We start from the raw sequence: 22,303 nt of genomic DNA on the forward strand, positions 1-22,303 counted from the left end.
ACAGAAGTGCTCCAGGATGCCGGGCGCAGTGTTGAGCCTTTGTTATCTTGTGGCTACACAAGCCAGCAAGTACCAACGACCGGATTTGGTGTGTGGTAATAACAGGTAAATGAACTTTTTTTTTAAATTATTTGAATATATATGAGTGCTTGTGTATAAATACACAAACAATACACATATGCTTTCAATTGTGTAATTTAAGTGATCTAGGTAGCTCTGTTTTGGAAGTTCAGTTCATGCTAGAAATGTGTTTTGGAGTTTGTACGTGTTTTGTCTCTAGGGGCCACCGCATATATTTATATATAAACATATATAAATAAAACCACTTTTTTTACATTAGTAATTCCTTTTGTGCATAATTTTATATTATTGTTAATAATAAATTAATTAAAGCAACAAAACAACCTGAAGAGCCGGTTCGGAGCCAAAAGAGCCGGATCTCTAAAAAGAGCCGGAAATCCCATCACTAATAATAACAGTGTGCAATACACATACACTTATTCTTCTTTTTTATACTAAGTTAATATACTGTGTTGTGTTGTTTGTTACGTTGTGATGTGTCATATCGTGTCGTGTTGTGTTATATGTAGTGCCGACGTAGGACAGTTTTTCCAATTTCATTGTACTACTGTACTATGTATGACTGTGCAATGACAATAAAGAGTTATCTTATCTTATCTTACCTGTATGGAATACCGTAACTGTCAAACTGAAAGACCACAGTATTGATTCAAATTATAAATTATATAAAAGCTGCTTCTGTATTTATTATCTAATTGTCTACTTATTTATTTATAAAATATTAATAAAATTCTCCATTTTTTTATTTACTTTTAAAAGTGTTCATTATGGATAGGCTTCAAGGTTTATTGATTCCATTGTTATTGACTTCAAATATATCTTAAATCAATTATTACAGTTTGGTAATGAAAAACATAAACACCCACCATGGTGGATAAGTTATTGCAGTGTGAACTTAATTTAATTGTTTGGTAAACACTAGTTTAGTGCTCCTGCAGCAATTGCAGTAGTCGTTCTCTTTGGATGGTGGGTCAGACATTTAATGAAATAATTTCCCCAATTTAATCTTATTTTCACAGCATTTAGTAACATTGTTTATTTAGTGATTAATTTATTTCAGTCTTATTTTAGGTTTAGGTCTTCCGTACTTTATGTGGGCTCTGCCACATAAAAACCTGACAAAAACCTGAAAGTCATATATAAAGTATACTGTATATTTAAATAGGTATAGCATACTGGCATACTGTTCAGCACCCTTGCAATTCCAAAGTCTCCAAGCTGAACTGTTCCATCTTTTGTCAAAAAGATGTTCTACACAAGCATTATGAGAACACATGTAAATAATCCAATACATGCAAACAAACAACTTATCACTTAAAGGGAATCTGTTAGGGTGAGGCTGTGTGCAGACAGGAATAGGACCCAAGGTGCAGACTCCGGAGACAGTCGTGAACTCAAAAAGGCTTTAATTTGGTACTCAAAATATAACATAACTGAAAAAACTCAAAACAAACTTAAACTGGAGGAATGACAGAACACACAGCTAGGAAAACAGTAGATCGCGACACGGACACAGAGAAACACAGGGCTTAAATACACAGAGGGAGCAATCAGGGAATGGGTAACAGGAGGGAAACACAGCTGGGGCAAATCAGAACTGACGAGACAAGAAGCGTAAACTGAACACACTGAGATAAGACAGAGACCTTCAAAGTAAAACAGGAAACACATAACACAGACTGAACAAAAGACACAGACTCACATGCACTGCAACAGAGGGAACAGAGACGTGGGACCAGGGCAGACACAGACACTGACTGGACACGGGGATATAGCAACTAAGGATACACAGAGACGCGAACTAGACAAGGGGATACAGCTGACAGGGGAGACAGAGCAACTAGAGAAGACAGAGACATAAACCATAAGACAGAACTCAAAGAAACCAAAGACTAGAAAGTATAAATAATATAATAAACTCAAAAACCCTGGGTCAACGACCCAGGCATCCTAACAGAATCTTGTGATTTATGAAACAATACCTGTGATTTTATGTCTCTGTGGAGAATTTTTCGATCGTGTACATGCTTGAGCGCTAGGCAGATCTGCACAAACCAATCTAGGATCTCAAAAAAGGAGACTACAGTAAACCATATGTATTGTGATCAGTTTGACCAAATATCTGTATACTGTTTGCACAGTGACTGCCTTGAGTAGTTGCTGGCTTACTTGCGCTTCTGAGAACAGTACCCCTTTCTGAGAGTTGATCTTTTTGAATAGGTCTCCACCCTCGCAGTAGTCCATCACAATATACAGGCAGCCACCCTCTGGGAGAAAAATACAAATAAAATAAAAAAAACTTATAGTATGTAGTTATCACACAGTGCACATTTGATAATAGTTTCTTCACATAAACAGATGAGCTATTTGAATGCCATTAATACCTTCAAAAGATTCCTTATACTGGACGATGTTTGGATGACTCATGTTAGCAAGAACAGCAACTTCCTTTTTTTTTTAATTCATATTTTGGATGGACAGAAACATTAACAAATATACAACTGGAATAATCATACTGTCAGTTCTCTGTCCGTTTCTTAACAACAACCAACAAATAAGGACAAACAAACAAACAAACAAACAAACAAAAAAAAAGCCCAGGAGAAACAAAATGATATACCGCCTCCTGGGAAACATCAGCAAAAACAAAAGCAATGGGGGCAAAACACCCGGGTGCCTAAAAACAAAACATAACCTTGACCACTGATGACATTAAGACAATTTCTTCCCTCTACTGACTTTCAAAGTAAAAAAAAAAGACAACAACAAAGATACCAATGACACATGAACCCCCCAAAAGAACATTTATCATAATATCTAGGAGACATTGTCGATGTACAACAAAAAAGGACCCCAGACCTGCTCAAAAATATCTTCTCTCCCCTTAATTCTGTACATAACCCGTTCATATGATGCCATCTTAGACATTTGTTCAGTCCATTCCCTGAGAGAACAGGGGCTGGATGACTTTATCCTGCATCCAGTTATGAAAGCCAGACGCATCCACAATCTCTGTTTTTTTGAAAGGATATTATTGTCAGGTAACAGGCCCAGGACACATACAGCTGGAGATTTAGAAAGATTGAGTTTAAAAATATCATTCACCAAGTTAATGATCCCATCCCACAAATAATCATTTTTCCGACATGTGTACAACATATGACCTAGAGTCCCGGCTTCCTCCTGACATTTCCAACAGGTGTCATTATCCACAAGCTTCAGCCTGACTAATTTACTGGGAGTCCAGTAATTTCTGTGAAGCAACTTGTACTGGATAAGTTGAGACTGTGTTTCAGGTGAGCAAACATACCATGATGAAACCAGCGTCTTCCAACTGTCCTCTAAAATCTGGATACCCAGATCCTTCTCCCAACACTGCCTCAGTCCCCCCAAACTGGGAGAGTGCGCCTCTCTGAAGATCCCATAGAATTTGATCCCATAGATTCTCCTTGATGACATACTGGTGTCCATGATCTTTGGATTTGACCAGGATAGCCTTTCCAAATGAACCTTCCCCAATTTTCTTCACCTTTTCGTACTTGTCCATGTTATTGGAATGACTGGCTCCACACGCTGGATCTACAAAGACATCAAGAACATGCTAATGCTATTGCTCGGTGTAACTAGGCTTTAATCGAGGGTTCTGTGACAGAAGCTTTATAAAAGGCAAACATTTGGTAATTGTGCGTCGTCCTGGAAATGTAATGTTAGCTCCATTGTGGACCGCTGTCAGACAGAAAGAGACGGACTGTGATGCTGAGATGCAAGACACAACACAGCTGGTAGCAAAACAGCTAGCGTTCCCGTTACTTAGAAGCTAGAAGAAGATGGGAGCTTCATAAAATATTTACCTTGTGAATGTACAAAACTCTAACTGATATAATATCACCGGCTCACTGTGTAGCCGTATACGTTTCTGTGTGCCTTACCATTAGTCTTTTCTCGCTGCCTTTCTCGTAGAGGTTTGGGTACTTGATACTGTCCTCGCACTCTCTATCTAACTACGGCTACATTTTTTGTACGTTTTCATTGGTCAGATGTACCAAGACCGAACATTAATTGGTGGACACGACTGTCCATCATCTTTTATTGTGGATGACGCTTACCAGTCTCCGCCCCCAATGACACCGTTGCTGTGGACATTTTCCATAGCAACCGCAAACCAACTGAGAAGCATGGAGAACGTGTAACGTTTGGCGATTAATTTAGTTAAAATGTATTTATTTTTTAGTTACTTCATCTAGTATTTTCATATTATGTATCTAAACCACAGAGCTTCGCTAAATTTAGTAACACACTATCCTCCTAATACCTAACTCTGCCATGGAGGAGCTGCGCAAGACAATAAGCAACCAGCAGAACTCCCATCCAAACGCAGTGCACATTATAGCTGGGGACTTCAACCATGCTGATTTAAGGTCAGTATTCCCCAGATTTGAACAGCATATTAAATGTGCAACGAGGGGGAAAAACACATTGGATAAAGCCTACAGCAACATCCAAAAAGGCTACAGAGCAACCCCTCTACCACATCTAGGTTTGTCAGACCACATGTCCATGCTGTTGATCCCTGCATACACTCCCATTAGGAGAAGAGCCCCTGTGAAAACCTGGCCAGAAGGTGCATCACATCAGCTGCAGGACTGTTTTGAAAACACGGACTGGAGCGTGTTCGAACATCAGGACCTTGAAGAGCACACAACATCAGTGCTCTCATATATTAACTTCTGTGTCAACAGTGTCACTGTGGACAAACGTCTCCGGGTGTATTCCAACCAGAAACCCTGGATGACTAAAGAGGTCCAGGTCCTGCTGAAGCAACGTGACGCCGCTTTTAGATCCGGTGATGGTATGCAGTACAGTGCAGCCAGATCTGAGTTGAAAAGAGGCATCAGAGAGGCCAAGGCAGCGTACAAGAGAAGGATCGAAGACCACTTCACCACCAACAACTCACGACAGGTATGGCAGGGAGTTCAGCACTTAACCAACTACAAACCTGGCAATACCACGTTGACTGAGGGTAACGCGGAGCTTGCAGAGGAGCTGAACCACTTCTTCGCACGCTTTGAGGTGAAGGGACCAGAGGCAGCAGCAGCAAAAACATCGGACAGCAGCAGCCCAAGCCTCATAGTGCAGGAATATGAGGTGAGGCGCACACTGAGGGCAGTGAACCCCAGGAAGGCCACCGGACCAGATGGGGTAACCGCAAAGGTCCTAAAAGAGTGTGCAGACCAGCTGGCTGGGGTCTTCACTAAGATCTTCAACATACAGAGCTAACAGATCAACTGAAGATGCCATTGCTACAACGCTCCACACCACCATCTCTCACCTGGAAGTGCAGGGCCGTTACGCCAGGCTGCTCTTTGTTGACTTTAGCTCTGCTTTCAATACGATACTCCCGGACAGACTAATAGATAAACTGCTGGAAATTGGACTTCCTTCCACCACCTGCCGCTGGATCAGAGACTTCCTCTCAGACCGTGTACAGAGAGTTAGAGTGGGGCCTCATCTTTCCTCAGCCCTCAGCCTCAACACCGGCTCTCCACAAGGCTGTGTACTGAGTCCCCTACTGTACACTCTGTACACACATGACTGTGTTAGTTCCCACCCAGACAACACAGTCATCAAGTTTGCAGATGATACCACCGTGGTGGGGCTCATCTCAGGGGGAGATGAGACTGCATACAGAGCTGAAGTTCAGAGGCTGTCAGATTGGTGTGCAGATAACAACCTGGACCTCAATACCACCAAAACAAAAGAACTGGTAGTTGACTTCAGAAGGAGGAAGTCCGAGCTGCAGCCTGTCAGCATCAACGGGGAGTTTCTGGGTGTGCACATAGACACAGACCTCCAATGGAGCTCTAACACCTCTGTGGTCTTAAAGAAGGCCCAACAGCGTCTCCACTTTCTGAGAATCCTCAGAAAAATGGACCTGAAGAAGGAGCTGCTGACCGTCTTCTACCGCTGCTCCATTGAAAGTGTGCTGACGTACTGCATCGGTGTGTGGTTCTACAGCTGCACCACAGCACACAGAAAGGCACTCCGGAGGGTCATCAACATGGCCCAAAAAATCATTGGACATCCTCTTCCCTCCCTGAAGGACCTGTACAGCACTCGCTGTCTCAAGAGGGCACGCAGCATCCTACGGGACTGCACACACCCAGGACACCGGGTGTTTAAGCTGCTGCCGTCTGGCAGGAGGTTCAGGCTGCTGAGGTCCCGAACAAATAGACTCAAGGACAGCTTTTACAACAGGGCAATAGCCCTGATCAATGTAAATAGCTGACCTGACTGGATACCTCCCTGGACTTTTTAGGGGGAGGTAACAATGTTTAAAACGATAACAATAATATTTATATTTATAACAAGGTGCAATAATAATTAATGTTCAATAATAACTAGTGATGGGTCGTTCGCGAACGAAATGGATCTTAGAGCCGGCACTTTGACGTGAACGACGCGAGCCGACTCCTTATCGCGAGCCGTCACGTGGGTTTTTTTTTTTTCTTTCTCTCAGCCTCTCTCTCGCACTTTTTTTCCGCTTCACTCTGCACGCGAGCCTTGTGCTTTACGCTGGGCAGAGGGGGGAGGGGCGGTAGTTACACTCAGTAGCACAGGAACAGAGCCAGAGAGAGAGAAAGAGAGGCAGGGACAACAACATTAGAAAGGTATAGTAATCATCCACAACTATTTTCGGTTGCAGATGATAAAGGATTGAGAAAGTTTATTCATGCAGGTCCATATGACAGAGAATATGCATCTTTTGTTTTCATATTATAATTTATATTTAATTGTGTTGTGTGTAACGGAGTTAAAAATACATATGAAAAACATGCACTTACCTGTTCTTAATTATCATTTTAAGTGTGAATTTTATCATTTTTTTATTGTATTTTATTTTGAAAACCCAGAAACCGGATCTCACTCTAACGTTTAGAAGCTGCTAAGGCTTCCGCTCCTCACAGCGCGCGTTTGCACTGTGAGGGTAAGTCCTGTAATGAAAGGCTCTGGCATTTTTATGGTTTCTGGTGTGAATGTTGTTACATAAGTTGTACATGTCGATGTATATAGGTTCATATTGATGTTAGAAAGTTTCTGTGTAACTGAAACAAAGGCGGGTTGCTGTTAAATAGTGTTTCTGCCGTATTTATGCTCTTTGGCAGTTAGTCTTTGTCAGCCCCCTAGTGGTTGCTGCGCATAGCAGGAAATGTGTTTGGATGTACCGTTTTTCTGTGCTTTTTGTGATGTTGTTTTACATTGTAGGAGCTACAATTGCTGTACCATCAGAAGACACCTGTTGAGTGTGTTTTATGTCTTCTGCAGGTACGTGAGCTTGTTAACAGCCATTTTGTCTGTAAAGCACAAGCAAGTGAAGATGTAATGCGCTATTGTTAATTTGACCACTAGAGGGAAATGTTTAGTTGGTGATACTTATGTTATCCTGTTATTCTGTTTTATACGATTGTGAAATGTATTTTATTAGTCATAAGATTTCTTTTGTATACAAGCTCAGTATGACAGAGTGTAAAATGAGAGAAATTATTATTTTCCACCTTTTCTTTATTAAAAGGTTAATTGTAAGTCTGTTAACACAGCGCGCGTTTGCACTGTGAGGGAGCTACAATTGCTGTACCATCAGAAGACACCTGTTGAGTGTGTTTTATGTCTTCTGCAGGAATAAATCGTGAAAAGCCAATCTTTCTGAGCGTCTGTGATTTTTGAAGAGCTGGAAGTGTTACAGTGGTTTGCAGTGTTTTGTTGTTTCACTTTAAATTTGTAAAAGGAAAAAGCTGAAAATTTAAATAGTTAAAAGTTGAAATGTGAATAGTTGATTTTTGTATTATATGATTTATTTATTACATTTTATGTGGAGTGAATAAATAAAAGTATATTTACGGTGGCCCCTAGAGACAAAGCACATACAAACTTCAAATCACGTACGAACTCTGAAGCATGTACAAACTCCAAAACACGTAAAAACATGAGAAGCACATAAAAACTCAAAACACGTACAAAAGACAACAGAAGTGCTCCAGGATGCTAGGTGCAGTGTTGAGCTTTTGTTATCTTGTGGCTACACAAGCCAGCAAGTACCAACGACCGGATTTGGTGTGTGGTAGTAACAGGTAAATGAACTTTTTTTAAATTATTTGAATATATATGAGTGCCTGTGTATAAATACACAAACAATACACACATGCTTTCAATTGTGTAATTTAAGTGATCTAGTAGCTCTGCTTTGGAAGTTCAGTTCATGCTAGAAATGTGTTTTGGAGTTTGTACGTGTTTTGTCTCTAGGGGCCACCGCATATATTTATATATAAACATATATAAATAAAACCACTTTTTTTTACGTTAGTAATTCCTTTTGTGCATAATTTTATATTATTGTTACTAGGGCTGCCACAAACGATTATTTTGATAGTCGACTAGTCACCGATTATTTTTGCGATTAGTCGACTAATCAGATCATCATCCATTGGACGTAAAACGTACAGCTTATTGCACCAGCAGCATCTGCTCTTATATAACTATCATTAGCTTACAGCTTTAAGTGTTTCAGGTCTGTGCTAACTAAAAATAAAGACAAGATGAAGTTTAATAAACTCCTTGCTATCTAAAATATAACAGGACACCGGAGTAAATTCTCGAGCATCTCACACTTCTGATAATCAGCTGTCTGCTTGACGTTTATTCAGCTGTGTAAAAACTATAACTTTAATCTCAGCCAAACCGATTTACTCAGGAACAAATAAAATACTGAAAAAAGCCAAACAATAACATTTTTAAGTTATCTAAGTGACTCATATGTTTAACCTGAGTAGCGAAAGACGGCGGTGGGTTTGAAAACGATTTGCCGGGAGTCCGGTGTTCTCACCGCGCTAGTGACCTAGCCCCCGGCTAGCTATCGAGCTAGTGGGTAACAGACGTCTCCGAAAACGTCGGAGCGCTTTTGAAAATATGTGGTGTCCTGATAAACTGAGCAGATATTTGAGGTTTACACAGCTACATTCTCGCCTGAAAATATGTTAAACGTTTATTTTGTGACCCAGAAAGAATAATAAGAGTAATATTAAAACTAACTAGCTGCCGCCATTGTTGGAAACTGAGCTGGGCTGCGCTATGAATTCTGGGACACAGCTCTTCTTCTTCTTCGGGGTTTAACGGCAGCTGGCATCCTTGTACATGCAGTGCTGCCATCTTCTGTTTCAGTCCGTTATTACACTCTTAAATCCTACTACTTATTCCTGCGTCTTTTGTGATCTTACAAAGCTTCAAACGATGCGTCGACTATTAAATCAGTCGTCGACGATTTTGATAGTCGACGTAATCGTGACTAGTCGACTAATCGTGGCAGCCCTAATTGTTAATAATAAATTAATTAAAGCAACAAAACAACCTGAAGAGCCGGTTCGGAGCCGAAAGAGCCGGCTCTTTTTAGTGAGCCGAACCGAAAGAGCCGGATCTCTAAAAAGAGCCGGAAATCCTATCACTAATAATAACAGTGTGCAATACACATACACTTATTCTTCTTTTTTATACTAAGTTAATATACTGTGTTGTGTTGTTTGTTGCGTTGTGATGTGTCATATCGTGTCGTGTTGTGTTATATGTAGTGCCGACGTAGGACAGTTTTCCAATTTCATTGTACTACTGTACTATGTATGACTGTGCAATGACAATAAAGAGTTATCTTATCTTATCTTATCTTATGTATGGAATACCGTAACTGTCAAACTGAAAGACCACAGTATTGATTCAAATTATAAATTATATAAAAGCTGCTTCTGTATTTATTATCTAATTGTCTACTTATTTATTTATAAAATATTAATAAAATTCTCCATTTTTTTATTTACTTTTAAAAGTGTTCATTATGGATAGGCTTCAAGGTTTATTGATTCCATTGTTATTGACTTCAAATATATCTTAAATCAATTATTACAGTTTGGTAATGAAAAACATAAACACCCACCATGGTGGATAAGTTATTGCAGTGTGAACTTAATTTAATTGTTTGGTAAACACTAGTTTAGTGCTCCTGCAGCAATTGCAGTAGTCGTTCTCTTTGGATGGTGGGTCAGACATTTAATGAAATAATTTCCCCAATTTAATCTTATTTTCACAGCATTTAGTAACATTGTTTATTTAGTGATTAATTTATTTCAGTCTTATTTTAGGTTTAGGTCTTCCGTACTTTATGTGGGCTCTGCCACATAAAAACCTGACAAAAACCTGAAAGTCATATATAAAGTATACTGTATATTTAAATAGGTATAGCATACTGGCATACTGTTCAGCACCCTTGCAATTCCAAAGGTCTCCGTCTTTCAAAAAAATGTAATATCGCAAACGATTAAGCAACAAAAAATACATATCTCAGTTTAAAATTCTGTTTTATTTTATTTTATTTTATTAAATATGCTACATTTGTTACAAGTATCATTACTGCTAAAGGAGGCCAAGGAGTAACTAAACATCTGACACAATAAGCAGGAAAGTGCAGAAGGGAGAGGTGAAGTAGCCATGGTGGTAGCGAGTCGGCTACAAGCTAAGCTAGCAAAACAGTACAGACACAGTGAGTGAAAACTTTGGCTATAAATTAGGTAGTGAGTACACAGAAAGTGTGCTTCGGATGAAACACATGAAGATTATACTATGAAAAAGAATGTATTTAAAGTTTTTAATTAAATTGCTAAGCAGATAAGCTACTCAAAAACATCACTGTGTTTGAGCAGGAACTGGAAGTGATACTCTACCGCAGAGAGAGCGAACACCAAGTGACAGCGCCACCAAGAGTGACTGAGTTTCTTACCTGCCATAGAGTGTGTTTAATCTCACTTTCTTAGTCCCCTGAGTTTGTAGCATCACGTTAGTTTTTAGTTTGAGTAACTCCTGAGGTTAGATTTATTCCTCTCGCCTTTTGTTCTTGTTTAGTGTTTTTGCCTTTAACTATTTTCCCTTGTGTCACCTTCGCTTGCTGAAATAAAATCTTGCTTTTTGCTCATCCTCCGAGCTTCAGAGTGGTGTCTGCACCTGAGTCCTTTAACCTGTATTGGCCGTCGTGACATAAAACCACATACATACATAGTGTCATGGTCCTGAGCCTGCTGACTCAGGGTTTTGTGTTTCTTTATGCGTTTGTTTATTCTGAGTATGTATTCTGTTATGATTTGCCATTTGTTAGGTTTCTGTTCTGTGCCTGCCCTGATCCCACTTCTGTGTTCTGCCTGTCTATGGTGTCACACTGTCTGTTTGTGAACCTGTCTTTTTAGTTCAGTGCCTTGTCTGGTTCTCTGTGTCTGAGTTTCCTGTTTTATTCTGAAGGTCCCCGTCTCATGTGAGTGTGTTCAGTTTACGTTTCCCCTGTCCCGTCGGCTCTGATTTCTCCCAGGTGTGTTGCCCTCCTGTCTCTCATCCCCTGATTACTGCTGTGTGTATTTTAGCCCTGTGTGTTCTCCTGCTTGTTGCCGGTTTGTCTGTGTTCCACGGTGCCCTGTTCCTCATCTCTCTGCCTCTCACCCCGTTTGGTATCATTTAAGGTTTGTTGTTTAGTTTTCCCAGTTTAGGTTTCTTTAGTTTTGTCATCCCTCATTGCCTGTTTTGCCACTACGCCACTTTGTAAATAAACATCACTAGCATTATCATCTACTGCCTGCATTTTGGGTCCTTTCTCCCTCCAACATCACACGGCTCACCTCGGCAGCCGTGACAGTACGAACCGGCCACAATGGACCCAGCAGCATTCAACCCAACCGAGGAGCTTCAGGAGGGATATTATTAACTCTGTGGATAAATTAATCAACTTATGGCTGGAGCACGAGGGGAGAGAATTCCGTCAGGCCATAGCTAATCGGCTGCAGCGCTTAGTTTCTGGTCTCCCCTGGTTGCTCAGCTCACTTCATCCGCTCGCACAGAATTTTGTTCTGAACGAACTTTGTCTTCACCCCCCGGTTGCTACCACCCACCCTGCAACTCATGCTTCGCTGCCTGTCCTGATGGAGGATGCTCTGCCCAGCCTGTCAACACAGCCTTCACAAGGGAAACGGCGCTCACGCCGTCAACGCTCCTCACCACAGTCGGACCTAGGGATTTCAGAGCGGCCGGCTGTGGTGAGTGGACAGGACAATAGTATTGGTTTGAACTGTGGGACTGTTTACTCAGGGGTTATGTTCTGTACGGCAAAGGACAATGACTGCTTATCGCCTGTTCAGTCTACTGCTCAGCTACCTTCAACCCAGTTTCCAGTGTCACCTACACAGCAGCCTGTAGCTCAGTTAGCCGCCCGGCCTCAAGCTCAGTTAGCCGCCCGGCCTCAAGCTCAGTTAGCCGCCCGGCCTCAAGCTCAGTCTCCAACTCCACCACAGTTGTCATTTCAACCTTTACTTCAGTTGCCCTTAGTTCAGCCTCTATTTCAGCAGCCACTAGCCCGGTGACCTGTGTCACCTGCTCCTCCAGTACGACAAGCTAAATCAATTCTATCCGAAGGGAATTGTTTTTCATTCGTCCATTGTAAATAGAGAGACAAACCCATAAATAATGTAATCGTTCCTCAAAAGCTGGCCCGTTTAGAGACAGTAACTCTCTCCAGGGCCTCCCCAGAGTCTGAGTTTCAATCCGCAGTCGACTCTGGACCCCTGGAGGCTAAAAAGTCAGAAAGTTGTCTCTTCAAACCAGTCACTGGTGCAAAGAGAGTACCTTGCTCCAGGGCATCTCAGCATGGAGGGAAAGCTTAATGCACGAGATGGTAAGAGCTGTTGGGACTAAAAAAAAACTGAGCGGAAAGCTACAGACATCTGAAAACTGAGTTTTTAATTTTCAGTGAGATCACCAGGACTAGCAAAGCTTCACCATTGCAGGGAGTCATCGTATTCACTGAACCCATCAAAAAATCACTTCATGGACCTTGCGTCTGTGTGTGGACAGACATAACATGACCTAATTATACACTACTCCTCCACAGAGTGGACCAGGAGAGAGCAGAGGTTTCCACTGGTCAGTCTGCACAGCAGCGTCAAACACACCTGGACTCTGTGTTTATGGTATGTACTACTACTTTTACATGTGTTTTTTTTTCGGTCACCTGCACTTTGTAGACCAGTGGATTGTCATTGTGTCCAATATGAATCAGATTTTTGGTTCCATGATTTCAGTCCATTTGGGGGTGCCTGTAGCTCAGGAGGGGAGCAGGTCAGTTACTAATCAGAAGGTTGGTGGATCAAACCTTGGCTGGTAAATGTACTGGACAAGATACTAAACCCAAAGTTCTCTCTGATGCAACCATCAGAGTGTTAAAGTTGTGGCATGTTGTATAAAGTGCTCTGAATGCACAGAGTGTAGAAGAGCTGTATAAGAACCAGTGCATTTCAAGATTGTTTATTTGTCACCTGCATAGTTATAGAAGTACAACACGCAGTGAAATGTAACATGATACGCTCGACTGTGCAAAAAAACAAGAGAGAGAGAACATTATATACTGGGAGTGAATATATACAAAGATGACATTATATGCAATAAGTGAGTGAGTTATATATATATTATATAAATAAAATAAAACAATCTGGAAATTTACATTCAAATCTGAGAATGTACATTTTCTAAATGGTGTGTTAAAGTGTCTTGTGTCGTTGTGAATGGGGGGGATGGCCTGAGACTCAGGGCTCAGATGATTGCAGAAGTTGGAACAGTGTATTGCTGGGATGGGACAGGTCCTTCAGTATCTGAGCTGCTCTAGTCCAGCATCTCCTGGTGTAAATGTTCTGTAGGGAGGGGAGGCCAGCCCTGCAGCAGCGTTCTGCTGTACGGATCACTTTCTGAATAGCTTTTTGGTCCTTAACATAGCTGTTCCCATACCAGGATGCAATGTTCTGTGTGAGGATGTTCTCCATAGTGCCTGTATAGAAAGACCGCTCGGTAACTCATATGGTCTTCTTTTCCAGCGGCTGGAGGACAACATTATGATGTTTGTGAAGAAAGAGCTGAAGAAAACCAAAAAGGTTCTGAGTCCAGATGACCCAGAAACCATAAAAAGCCAGAGGGAGGATAAGGAGATGTTTGAAGGTGAGGATGAAGATCAAAGAAAGAGCTGCAGAGAAGCATTTCTGAAGATCACATTACACTTCTTGAGGAGACTTAAGCAGCATGAGATGGCTGACCATCTGCAGAGCAGTAAGAGAATTTCTCTAAAGATTGCATATTGATCTTTCCTAATATCTCAAGAAATGGACCAATATCTATTCACTCATTTATCCTTTCGGGGTACTGAAAGGCTATGATATTTATTATATAATAATTAATTTATCTGAATTACTTATTTTCAGAAATATTTGCTCCACTCTATAAACGTGAACTTAAAGCCCAACTGAAGAAGAAGTTCCAGTGTGTGTTTGAGGGAATTGCTAAAGCAGGAAACCCAACTCTTCTGAATCAGATCTACACAGAACTCTACATCACAGAGGGAGGGACTGCAGAGGTCAATGATGAACATGAGATCAGACAGATTGAAACAGCATCCAGGAAATCAAAGGGACCAGAAACAACAATCAGACAAGAAGATATCTTTAAATCTTCACCTGGAAGAGATGAACCAATCAGAACAGTGCTGACAAAGGGAGTGGCTGGCATTGGGAAAACAGTCTTAACACAGAAGTTCACTCTGGACTGGGCTGAAGACAAAGCCAACCAGGAAATCCAGTTCATATTTCCATTCACTTTCAGAGAGCTGAATGTGCTAAAAGAGGAAAAGTTCAGCTTGGTGGAACTTGTTCATCACTTCTTTACTAAAACTAAAGAATCAGGAATCTGCAGGCTGGAAGACTTCCAGGTTGTGTTCATTCTTGATGGTCTGGATGAGTGCCGACTTAGTTTGGACTTCAACAAAACTAAAATCCTGACTGAAACAAGAAAGTCCACCTCATTGGATGTACTGTTGACAAACCTCATCAAGGGGAACCTGCTCCCATCTGCTCACCTCTGGATAACCACACGTCCTGCATCAGCCAGTCAGATCCCTCCTGAGTGTGTGGACCTGGTGACAGAGGTCAGGGGCTTTACTGACCCACAGAAGGAGGAGTACTTCAGGAAGAGATTCAGAGATGAGGAGCAGACCAGCAGGATCATCTCCCACATCAAGACATCACGAAGCCTCCACATCATGTGCCACATCCCAGTCTTCTGCTGGATCACTGCTACAGTTCTGGAGGATGTGCTGAAAACCACAGAGGGAGGACAACTGCCCAAGAACCTGACTGAGATGTACATTCACTTCCTGGTGGTTCAGGCCAAAGTCAAGAGGATCAAATATGATGGAGGAACTGAGACAGATCCACACTGGAGTCCAGACAACAGGAAGATGGTTGAGTCTCTGGGAAAACTGGCTTTTGATCAGCTGCAGAAAGGAAACCTGATCTTCTATGAATCAGACCTGACAGAGTGTGGCATCGATATCAGAACAGCCTCAGTGTACTCAGGAGTGTTCACACAGATCTTTAAAGAGGAGAGAGGACTGTACCAGGACAAGGTGTTCTGCTTCATCCATCTGAGTGTTCAGGAGTTTCTGGCTGCTCTTCATGTCCATCTGACCTTCATCAACTCCGGAGTCAATCAGCTGGAAGAACAACAAACAAGCTCTCAGACAGAGAACGACTTCTATCAGAGTTCTGTGGACAAGGCCTTACAGAGCCCAAATGGACACCTGGACTTGTTCCTTCGTTTTCTCTTGGGTCTGAAAACTAATAAAATTTGTTTGCAAGGCCTGGTGACACAGACAGGAAGTAGCTTACAGACCAATCGGGAAACAGTTCAGTACATCAAGAACAAGCTCAGTGAGAATCTGTCTGTAGAGAAAAACATCAACCTGTTCCAGTGTCTAAATGAACTGAATGATCGTTCTCTAGTGGAGGAGATCCAACAGTCCCTGAGTTCAGGAAATCTCTCCACTGATAAACTGTCTCCTGCTCAGTGGTCAGCTCTAGTCTTCATCTTACTGTCATCAGAAAAAGATCTGGATGTGTTTGACCTGAAGAAATACTCAGCTTCAGAGGAAGCTCTTCTGAGGCTGCTGCCAGTTGTCAAAGCCTCTAAAAAAGCTCTGTAAGTCATGATGTTTTTATAATTTAAATTCAGTTTACAAACAGAAAACTCTTGCTATTCCATTCTTCTTATTATACATATATCTTTTTAGGCTGAATAGCTGTAACCTGTCAGAGAGAGCATGTGGAGCTCTGTCCTCTTCTCTTCAACTAGAAGACTGTGAGCTCAGAGATCTAGACCTGAGTAACAACAACGTGCAAGACTCAGGTTTGACACTACTGTTTTCTCGACTGAAGACTACAAACTGGAAGCTGGAAACGCTCAGGTCAGATTATGTTGTTTATGATTTGACTTGAAATCTGCAACATAAAAGCTACATTTAGTTTTTGTACTGACATATCCTTACTCTTGGTATGATATTACGGTAAATACCATGATGGTGGTGTGCTAGGTCGCAGCGGCCACACCGTGTCGAAATCATGGTGCAATTTTCGTGTTTTTACTCAAGTTCTACTTGAGTCCTGGTTCATTATATAGCTGTAATGTACGTCGGAACTACAGTCAAACACTTCTATAACCACCAACAACTTTTGGATTTAGGAAAACACCATTAAACTCAACCAGATGGAGACACAGTGGAGAAATTGCGCTGCTGCAGCATTCTGCAAGCTCTGAACAGATGGGCTACGGCACCACCACATCTTAGCGTCCGCCTGGAAGTCCATCGAAAACGGTGTCGGCGAGGAAGTGGAAGTGCAGTAAGCGAGCCGGTATCCATGCCGGTATACCGCGCTTCCATCACTGCTCTCCAACATGTGCTCCATAGAAAACAAACTGGACTGTTTGAGACTACAAATAAACTCCAGGAAAGAAACAAGGCACTGCTTTGTTCTTATTTTTACTGAAACATGGCTACACGGAGGCATCGTAGACCACGCTATCCAGCTAAATGGCTAGATAGCTACCGTGCCGACAGAGACCCCCTATCATCGGCAAGACACATGGCGGTGGACTGTGTGTTTACATCAATAACAGCTGGAGTAGGAATGCTCCAATTGTGTCTGTGCAATTTTTAGAACTTGTGGAGGCCTTAGCAGTCAGATGCAGGCCGTTTTATATCCCAAGAGAGTTTACTGTGGTGATCATTGTTGCTGTTTACATCCCACCTAGTACTAGCAGTAATGCTAAAGCTAGTGGAGCACGCAGTGAACTCTACAAGATTATCAGTGATCTGCAAACAGCCCACCCTGACAGCTTCCTCATTGTCGCTGGGGATTTTAATAATGCCAAACTTAAATCAGTTCTACCCAAATTTCATCGGAACATTGACTTTGCAACAAGAGGGGACAGCATGTTATACCTTGTTTACACAAACATCCAGCATGCATACAAGGCTTCATGCAACAGGCCCAGGTTCTTGGAGACACTGAAGAGCCCAATAAGAGATTAATGTTTCAGTGTGTCACAGATCAAACTCTACATTTCCATCAGCATAAAAGAGATTCAGCAGCAGATCAGAATCAAGTAGAGCAACATTTATACATTTTCTAAATTCCCAAATTCATACATGCACATTCCTTTAACAATGCGACACAAAGATTGCACTTCAGTGGATTTTAGTACAGTGGGCAGTGCATTCCCCTTGCACACACTTATAAGACACAAATTTTCTTTTCTTTTTTTTTTACCTGTTTAGTTATATATATATATATATATATATTTAATTATTTATATAATGGAAACATGGACATAATATGTAGACTCTCAGCTTTTATTTGAGGGTACTCATATTCAAATTGGATGAAGGATTTAGGAGTTTCAGCTACTTTAAAGGGACTAAAAGACTCAAAAGCTATTTCATGGGAAGGTGTGAGCAATTCCTCCTTTATGTCATTATCAATTAAGCAGATAAAAGGCCTGGAGTTGATTTGAGGTGTGGTGCTTGCATTTGGAAGATTTTGCTGTGAACAGACAACATATGGTCAAAGGAGCTCTCCATGAAACAAGCCATCCTTAAGCCTATCTGAGAAATTGCTACAATATTAGGACGTCCAGGGAAGACAATAGTGCTGGATGACTGCAGAATGATTTCCATGTTGAAGAGAAACCCCTTTACAACATCCAACAATGTAAACAAACACTCTCCACGAGGTAAGCGTATTGATATTCAAGGCTACCATAAACAAATGACTGCATTTACTGCAAGGTGCAAGCCACTCATAAGCCTCAAGAATAGAAAGGCTAGATTGGACTCTAAAAAAGCCAGCACAAAAAAATGTTTTTTGGACAGATGAAACCAAGAACACCATCTACCAGAATGATGGCTAGAAAAAAAAGTATGATGATGTGACACAGGACAGAAGCAGCTGAATAAATTCTGATGTGTTCAGAGATGTATTGTTTGCTCACATAAATGCAGTCAAACTGATTGGGTGGTGTTTCATAATACAGTTGGACAATGACCCAAAACAGCCAAAGTAACCCAGGAGTTTATCAAAGCAAAGAAGTGGTAGTATCTTGAAAGGCCAAGTCAGTCACCTGATCTTAACCCAAATGAGCATGGATTTCACTTGTTGAAGACTAAACTACAGACAGAAAGGCCAACAAATGTCTCTTTCTGGACAACTTCTCTTAACTTTAACTTAAGGATGTTCCAGCTGTCTAACGGATTTGCTTCTCCATAGTGTTCAGATGTCTGTCTGTGTTAACGGGAACGTGGAGCTCAGTGATGGTGTAGCTAACTTCTGTGTGGCTCTTATGGGGTTGTTTGTTTGGTTTTTTTTGGGGGGGGGGGGATCTCTCTTTTTGTTTTCTGTTTTTGTTCTTTTTTCTCATTGCTTGTTTGGTAAATAATAAGAGAGGAAAACAATGTTCCAACATGAGAAATTCTGTTTTGTATTCATTGTAAACAGTTTGTGTTTTTCGTCTTCTTTTTTTCTTTATAAACTATATCCACAAATACTCAATAAAAATGTTTTGAATTAAAAAAAAGAAAGGCCAACAAACAAACGGCAAATGAAAGTCCCTGCAGTAAAGTCACTGGGCATTAAAAAGGAGAGAACCCAGCATCTGGTGATATCTATGAGTTCAAGACTTCAAGACTGTCATTGCCAGCAAAGGGGTTTCAAGCATTAGAAATTAACATTTTGTTTTCAGTTATTTAATTTATAGGGATTGTTTTACAAAAGATCCTTTCCTCCCTTCCAGAACTGAGTTCTAATGGTGGAATGACAAGGCATATAAAATTTAATAACACAAGTAATTCAATGTAATTGTCCTCTTTAAAAAAAAGTCGTAATCTTAAGAATATTGAAATGTGTGCAATTTCGTTCAAAGAAAAGCTTATTCACATGTTTTGAAGTGTTTCATCAATGCACTGCAGGAAAAAAAAGCAACTTCACACAAATAACAAAATTTAACAAAATGATTCATTCTTCTGTTATTCCTGCATTTGGCGGTTGAACTTAAGAAAAGTTGTAATATACAGGTCTGTCCATATAAATGTACTATTTTGTTTCTCCATGAACACTGAAGCTGTTATCACTTGTTAGATACCACACAGAAATCCAAAAGCTAGTGAAAACAGTAGTATTTTTTTTTGGCACACAAAGTCGAAGAAATGTCTGAAACGAATGACCTCCTCTAACAAATTTCTGTCATGTTGGATCAATGTTCTTAAATTACTCATATTACAGTTCTCAAATTTGAAGAAACCCTTGTTCTTTTATTTATATGACTCCCTACAGGTAAACTATTTGATCTAGATCTAGTTAGTTTGGTACTACGTAGGCACACAAATTTGAATAAATTTTACTCAGTTTTAAATACATCAATCTTTACTGATGCCATTGCCTCTAGGATTCATAATAATTTATTAAAATGTTGAATGTCAGTTTGTTTGTTGTTTTTTATAGTTCCTTTTTAGGACTTTTGTGGAATGTCTGAGTAGGGTTTTCTTTTTGAGTGAGTTGTTTTAATACAAACAAATGTCACTGGTATACCAAACCATTTATTATATATTTTGAAGCAGTTGTGCATCACATGAGAAAAATGTGTAGGTGACTATGTTTTTCTTTCTTTGTTTGTGACTGTAATTTAATATTTGAGTATAAAACCCCACCCACAAAAAAAAGTGGGTGGGGGAACACCTTCACCTTCAGAACCATTCAATTTTAGTTTCAGAATATATTTTAAAAGCCATGTACCTTTGCTTTCTGAACGAAGACCACCAACTTTCAATCCGTTGATTTGTAGTTGAGGTACCATACATATGACTGTGGGCTCCTGCAAGTTCATCTCCATGGTCTGATCTTAAAGCACAGTGAATGGCTGCCATTGTGCCATTTTCTGTGCCACAGTCTGTACGAAGGCATGCTGGAAGTTGACCAAACCGTGACAAGCACTCCATATAATATTTTGCAATGATACCTGGGTCATTATTTGAGCTGCCACAGCTGAGCCACATAACTTTCCTTGAAAATCCATCGACACATGCACTAATAGAAACACCAAAGGGCTTCAACTTATCATAACCATCCACATGCCACACTTGATTTGGTCCTTCTGAAAAATATCCTCTTCGAACAAACCTGCGTTTACAGCGACGCTTAACACCATATGGATCTAGTCTTGAGAGTATGTGCATTACATCATTTCTTTTAACTTTCAGATTATACTTTTGTCGCAGTGACTGACACATGGATCTGTAACCCAGAAGCTGACCTGAGCCTCTCAGTTCTTGTGTAACAGTGAAAATGACAATGTCAGTGGGAGTAAAGTCTGTCCTTCTAGTCATTCCAGCATCTTTTAGCCTCCTCTTTAATGTTCTCAGACTCATACAAATATTATGCTTGTTTTCAAGAAAATCCAGGATCACTTCATATGTATGGCCCTCAGAGAAATACTTATTGATGATGTCTGTGACTGAGACTGGGCCTAAGGTTGAAGAGAAAACATGAAAAGATAATTACGACCGCAGGAATCCACAAATGCACTTAATAAGTGTTTTTTTTAAAAAAAATACCACATCTGAAACAAGTCTCAATAAACATGACTCAAGTATTTAATCTTCTTGATGTGTGCTTAAATAAAGGCCAGCAAAAGCTCAAAGAACATGGACCAGGATTCAGGACTTATCACTCTCATTAAGACCTCTATGCTGACAACTCAAAATGAGCAAAATTAGAGAAGTTAGAAGAATTTCGTCACTGTGTACATATGCCCTATTAAGTCATAAACTAGTTTTTAAAATTATGCCGTAGAACCGGTGGCAGACTTAAACCAGAATACAGTTCTTAGTACCTACCAGTTCATGCCTTTTCGTTTTTGGAATTCTGATTTATCTTTGCATACAGAGTCTTTAACAATACAAAAACCTTAGAATAAGCAAATGAATATAGTACTTTGGAATGGCACATCAATAATAATCCCCCCCCAAAAAAAGTTTAACACGCACTACTGAAGCTACTGTGGTGTATATAAGTCATTATGAAGCAATTAAAAGGTGAGCAATAAATACTAGAACTTAGGAAAGTGAAGTGCTTACCATTCTCTATAAAAGGTGCTAAAACTTGAATGTTAGTTCCACAGGACCCACAAAAAACTCCAATTTGCCCCACTAGCTGGATTCCACAATATGGACAATACATTGCCTGATGAAGACAATGCCAAATTAAAACCTGAACACATTAACTGCAATATTCCTTAATGACTTTGACTTATTAGTATTTGTTCTCGAGTTTAAAAAAGCTTCATTTCTAAGGCTACATTAAACATTACCTTTGTTAGAATTATCTTTGAATATATATTCCAGATATCTGTAGTATTATTAGAATTATGAGATTACAACATATTTACCTCTCCTCCACTTCTTTGAAGTGTCTCCCAGTCCTAGCGCACTGGTTAGCATGTTTTGGTTCGTGCAACTGGTCCGTCGGGTTATTGTCTCCCCAGGAACATTTCCGTTGTCTTTTTTCCTATTTCCGTTGTGCTTTGTGTGCTTTTGCAGCGCTTTTCTTTTTGCAGCGTTTTTCTTTTTGCAGCATTTTTCATTTTGCAGTGCAGCGTTTTTCTTGAAATTGCAGTGCAGCGTCTTTCTTTTTGTAGCGTTTTTCTTTTTGCAGTGCAGCGTTTTTCTCGAAGTTGCAGTGCAGCGTCTTTCTTTTTGCAGCGTTTTCCTTTTTGCAGCATT

At 40.5% G+C, this 22,303-nt stretch overlaps 2 protein-coding genes and 1 long non-coding RNA gene across 5 annotated transcripts in view; 1 reads left to right on the top strand and 2 right to left on the bottom strand.

Annotated features, from left to right (window-relative positions):
• Window positions 1-822: 822 nt before the first annotated feature.
• On the bottom strand, window positions 823-2,638 carry LOC102289316 (serine/threonine-protein kinase Nek1). Its single transcript, XM_042221149.1, has 4 exons — window positions 2,466-2,638; window positions 2,251-2,348; window positions 2,064-2,147; window positions 823-1,332 (listed from the first exon to the last, which is right to left on the bottom strand). The coding sequence occupies exons 1-4, from the start codon at window positions 2,506-2,508 to the stop codon at window positions 1,171-1,173; spliced, it is 387 nt and encodes a 128-aa protein (XP_042077083.1). The 5' UTR covers window positions 2,509-2,638; the 3' UTR covers window positions 823-1,170.
• An 8,152-nt stretch (window positions 2,639-10,790) lies between these two features.
• The window catches only part of LOC102295442 (protein NLRC3), a 115,600-nt gene continuing 104,087 nt past the window's right edge, over window positions 10,791-22,303 (top strand). For 2 of the 3 annotated variants that reach the window (XM_042221150.1, XM_005923037.3), the window contains exons 1-4: window positions 10,791-13,124; window positions 14,022-14,250; window positions 14,403-16,173; window positions 16,265-16,438. In XM_042221150.1, the coding sequence (XP_042077084.1) occupies window positions 13,122-13,124; window positions 14,022-14,250; window positions 14,403-16,173; window positions 16,265-16,438 (2,177 nt within the window). In that variant the 5' untranslated portion in view covers window positions 10,791-13,121. Of the gene's footprint in view, window positions 13,125-14,021; window positions 14,251-14,402; window positions 16,174-16,264; window positions 16,439-16,713; window positions 21,123-22,303 lie in introns of those variants that run through there. The other variant, XM_042221151.1, reaches the window with a different exon arrangement.
• LOC102297085 lies at window positions 20,937-22,110 on the bottom strand. Its single transcript, XR_006054443.1, has 3 exons — window positions 21,970-22,110; window positions 21,659-21,764; window positions 20,937-21,048 (listed from the first exon to the last, which is right to left on the bottom strand). It is a non-coding gene; the product is annotated as an uncharacterized LOC102297085 (long non-coding RNA).

This window comes from Haplochromis burtoni, unplaced genomic scaffold, assembly GCF_018398535.1.
Source record: "Haplochromis burtoni strain Fernald_Lab_line unplaced genomic scaffold, NCSU_Asbu1 Contig_61, whole genome shotgun sequence".
NCBI classification, from domain to species: domain Eukaryota; kingdom Metazoa; phylum Chordata; class Actinopteri; order Cichliformes; family Cichlidae; genus Haplochromis; species Haplochromis burtoni.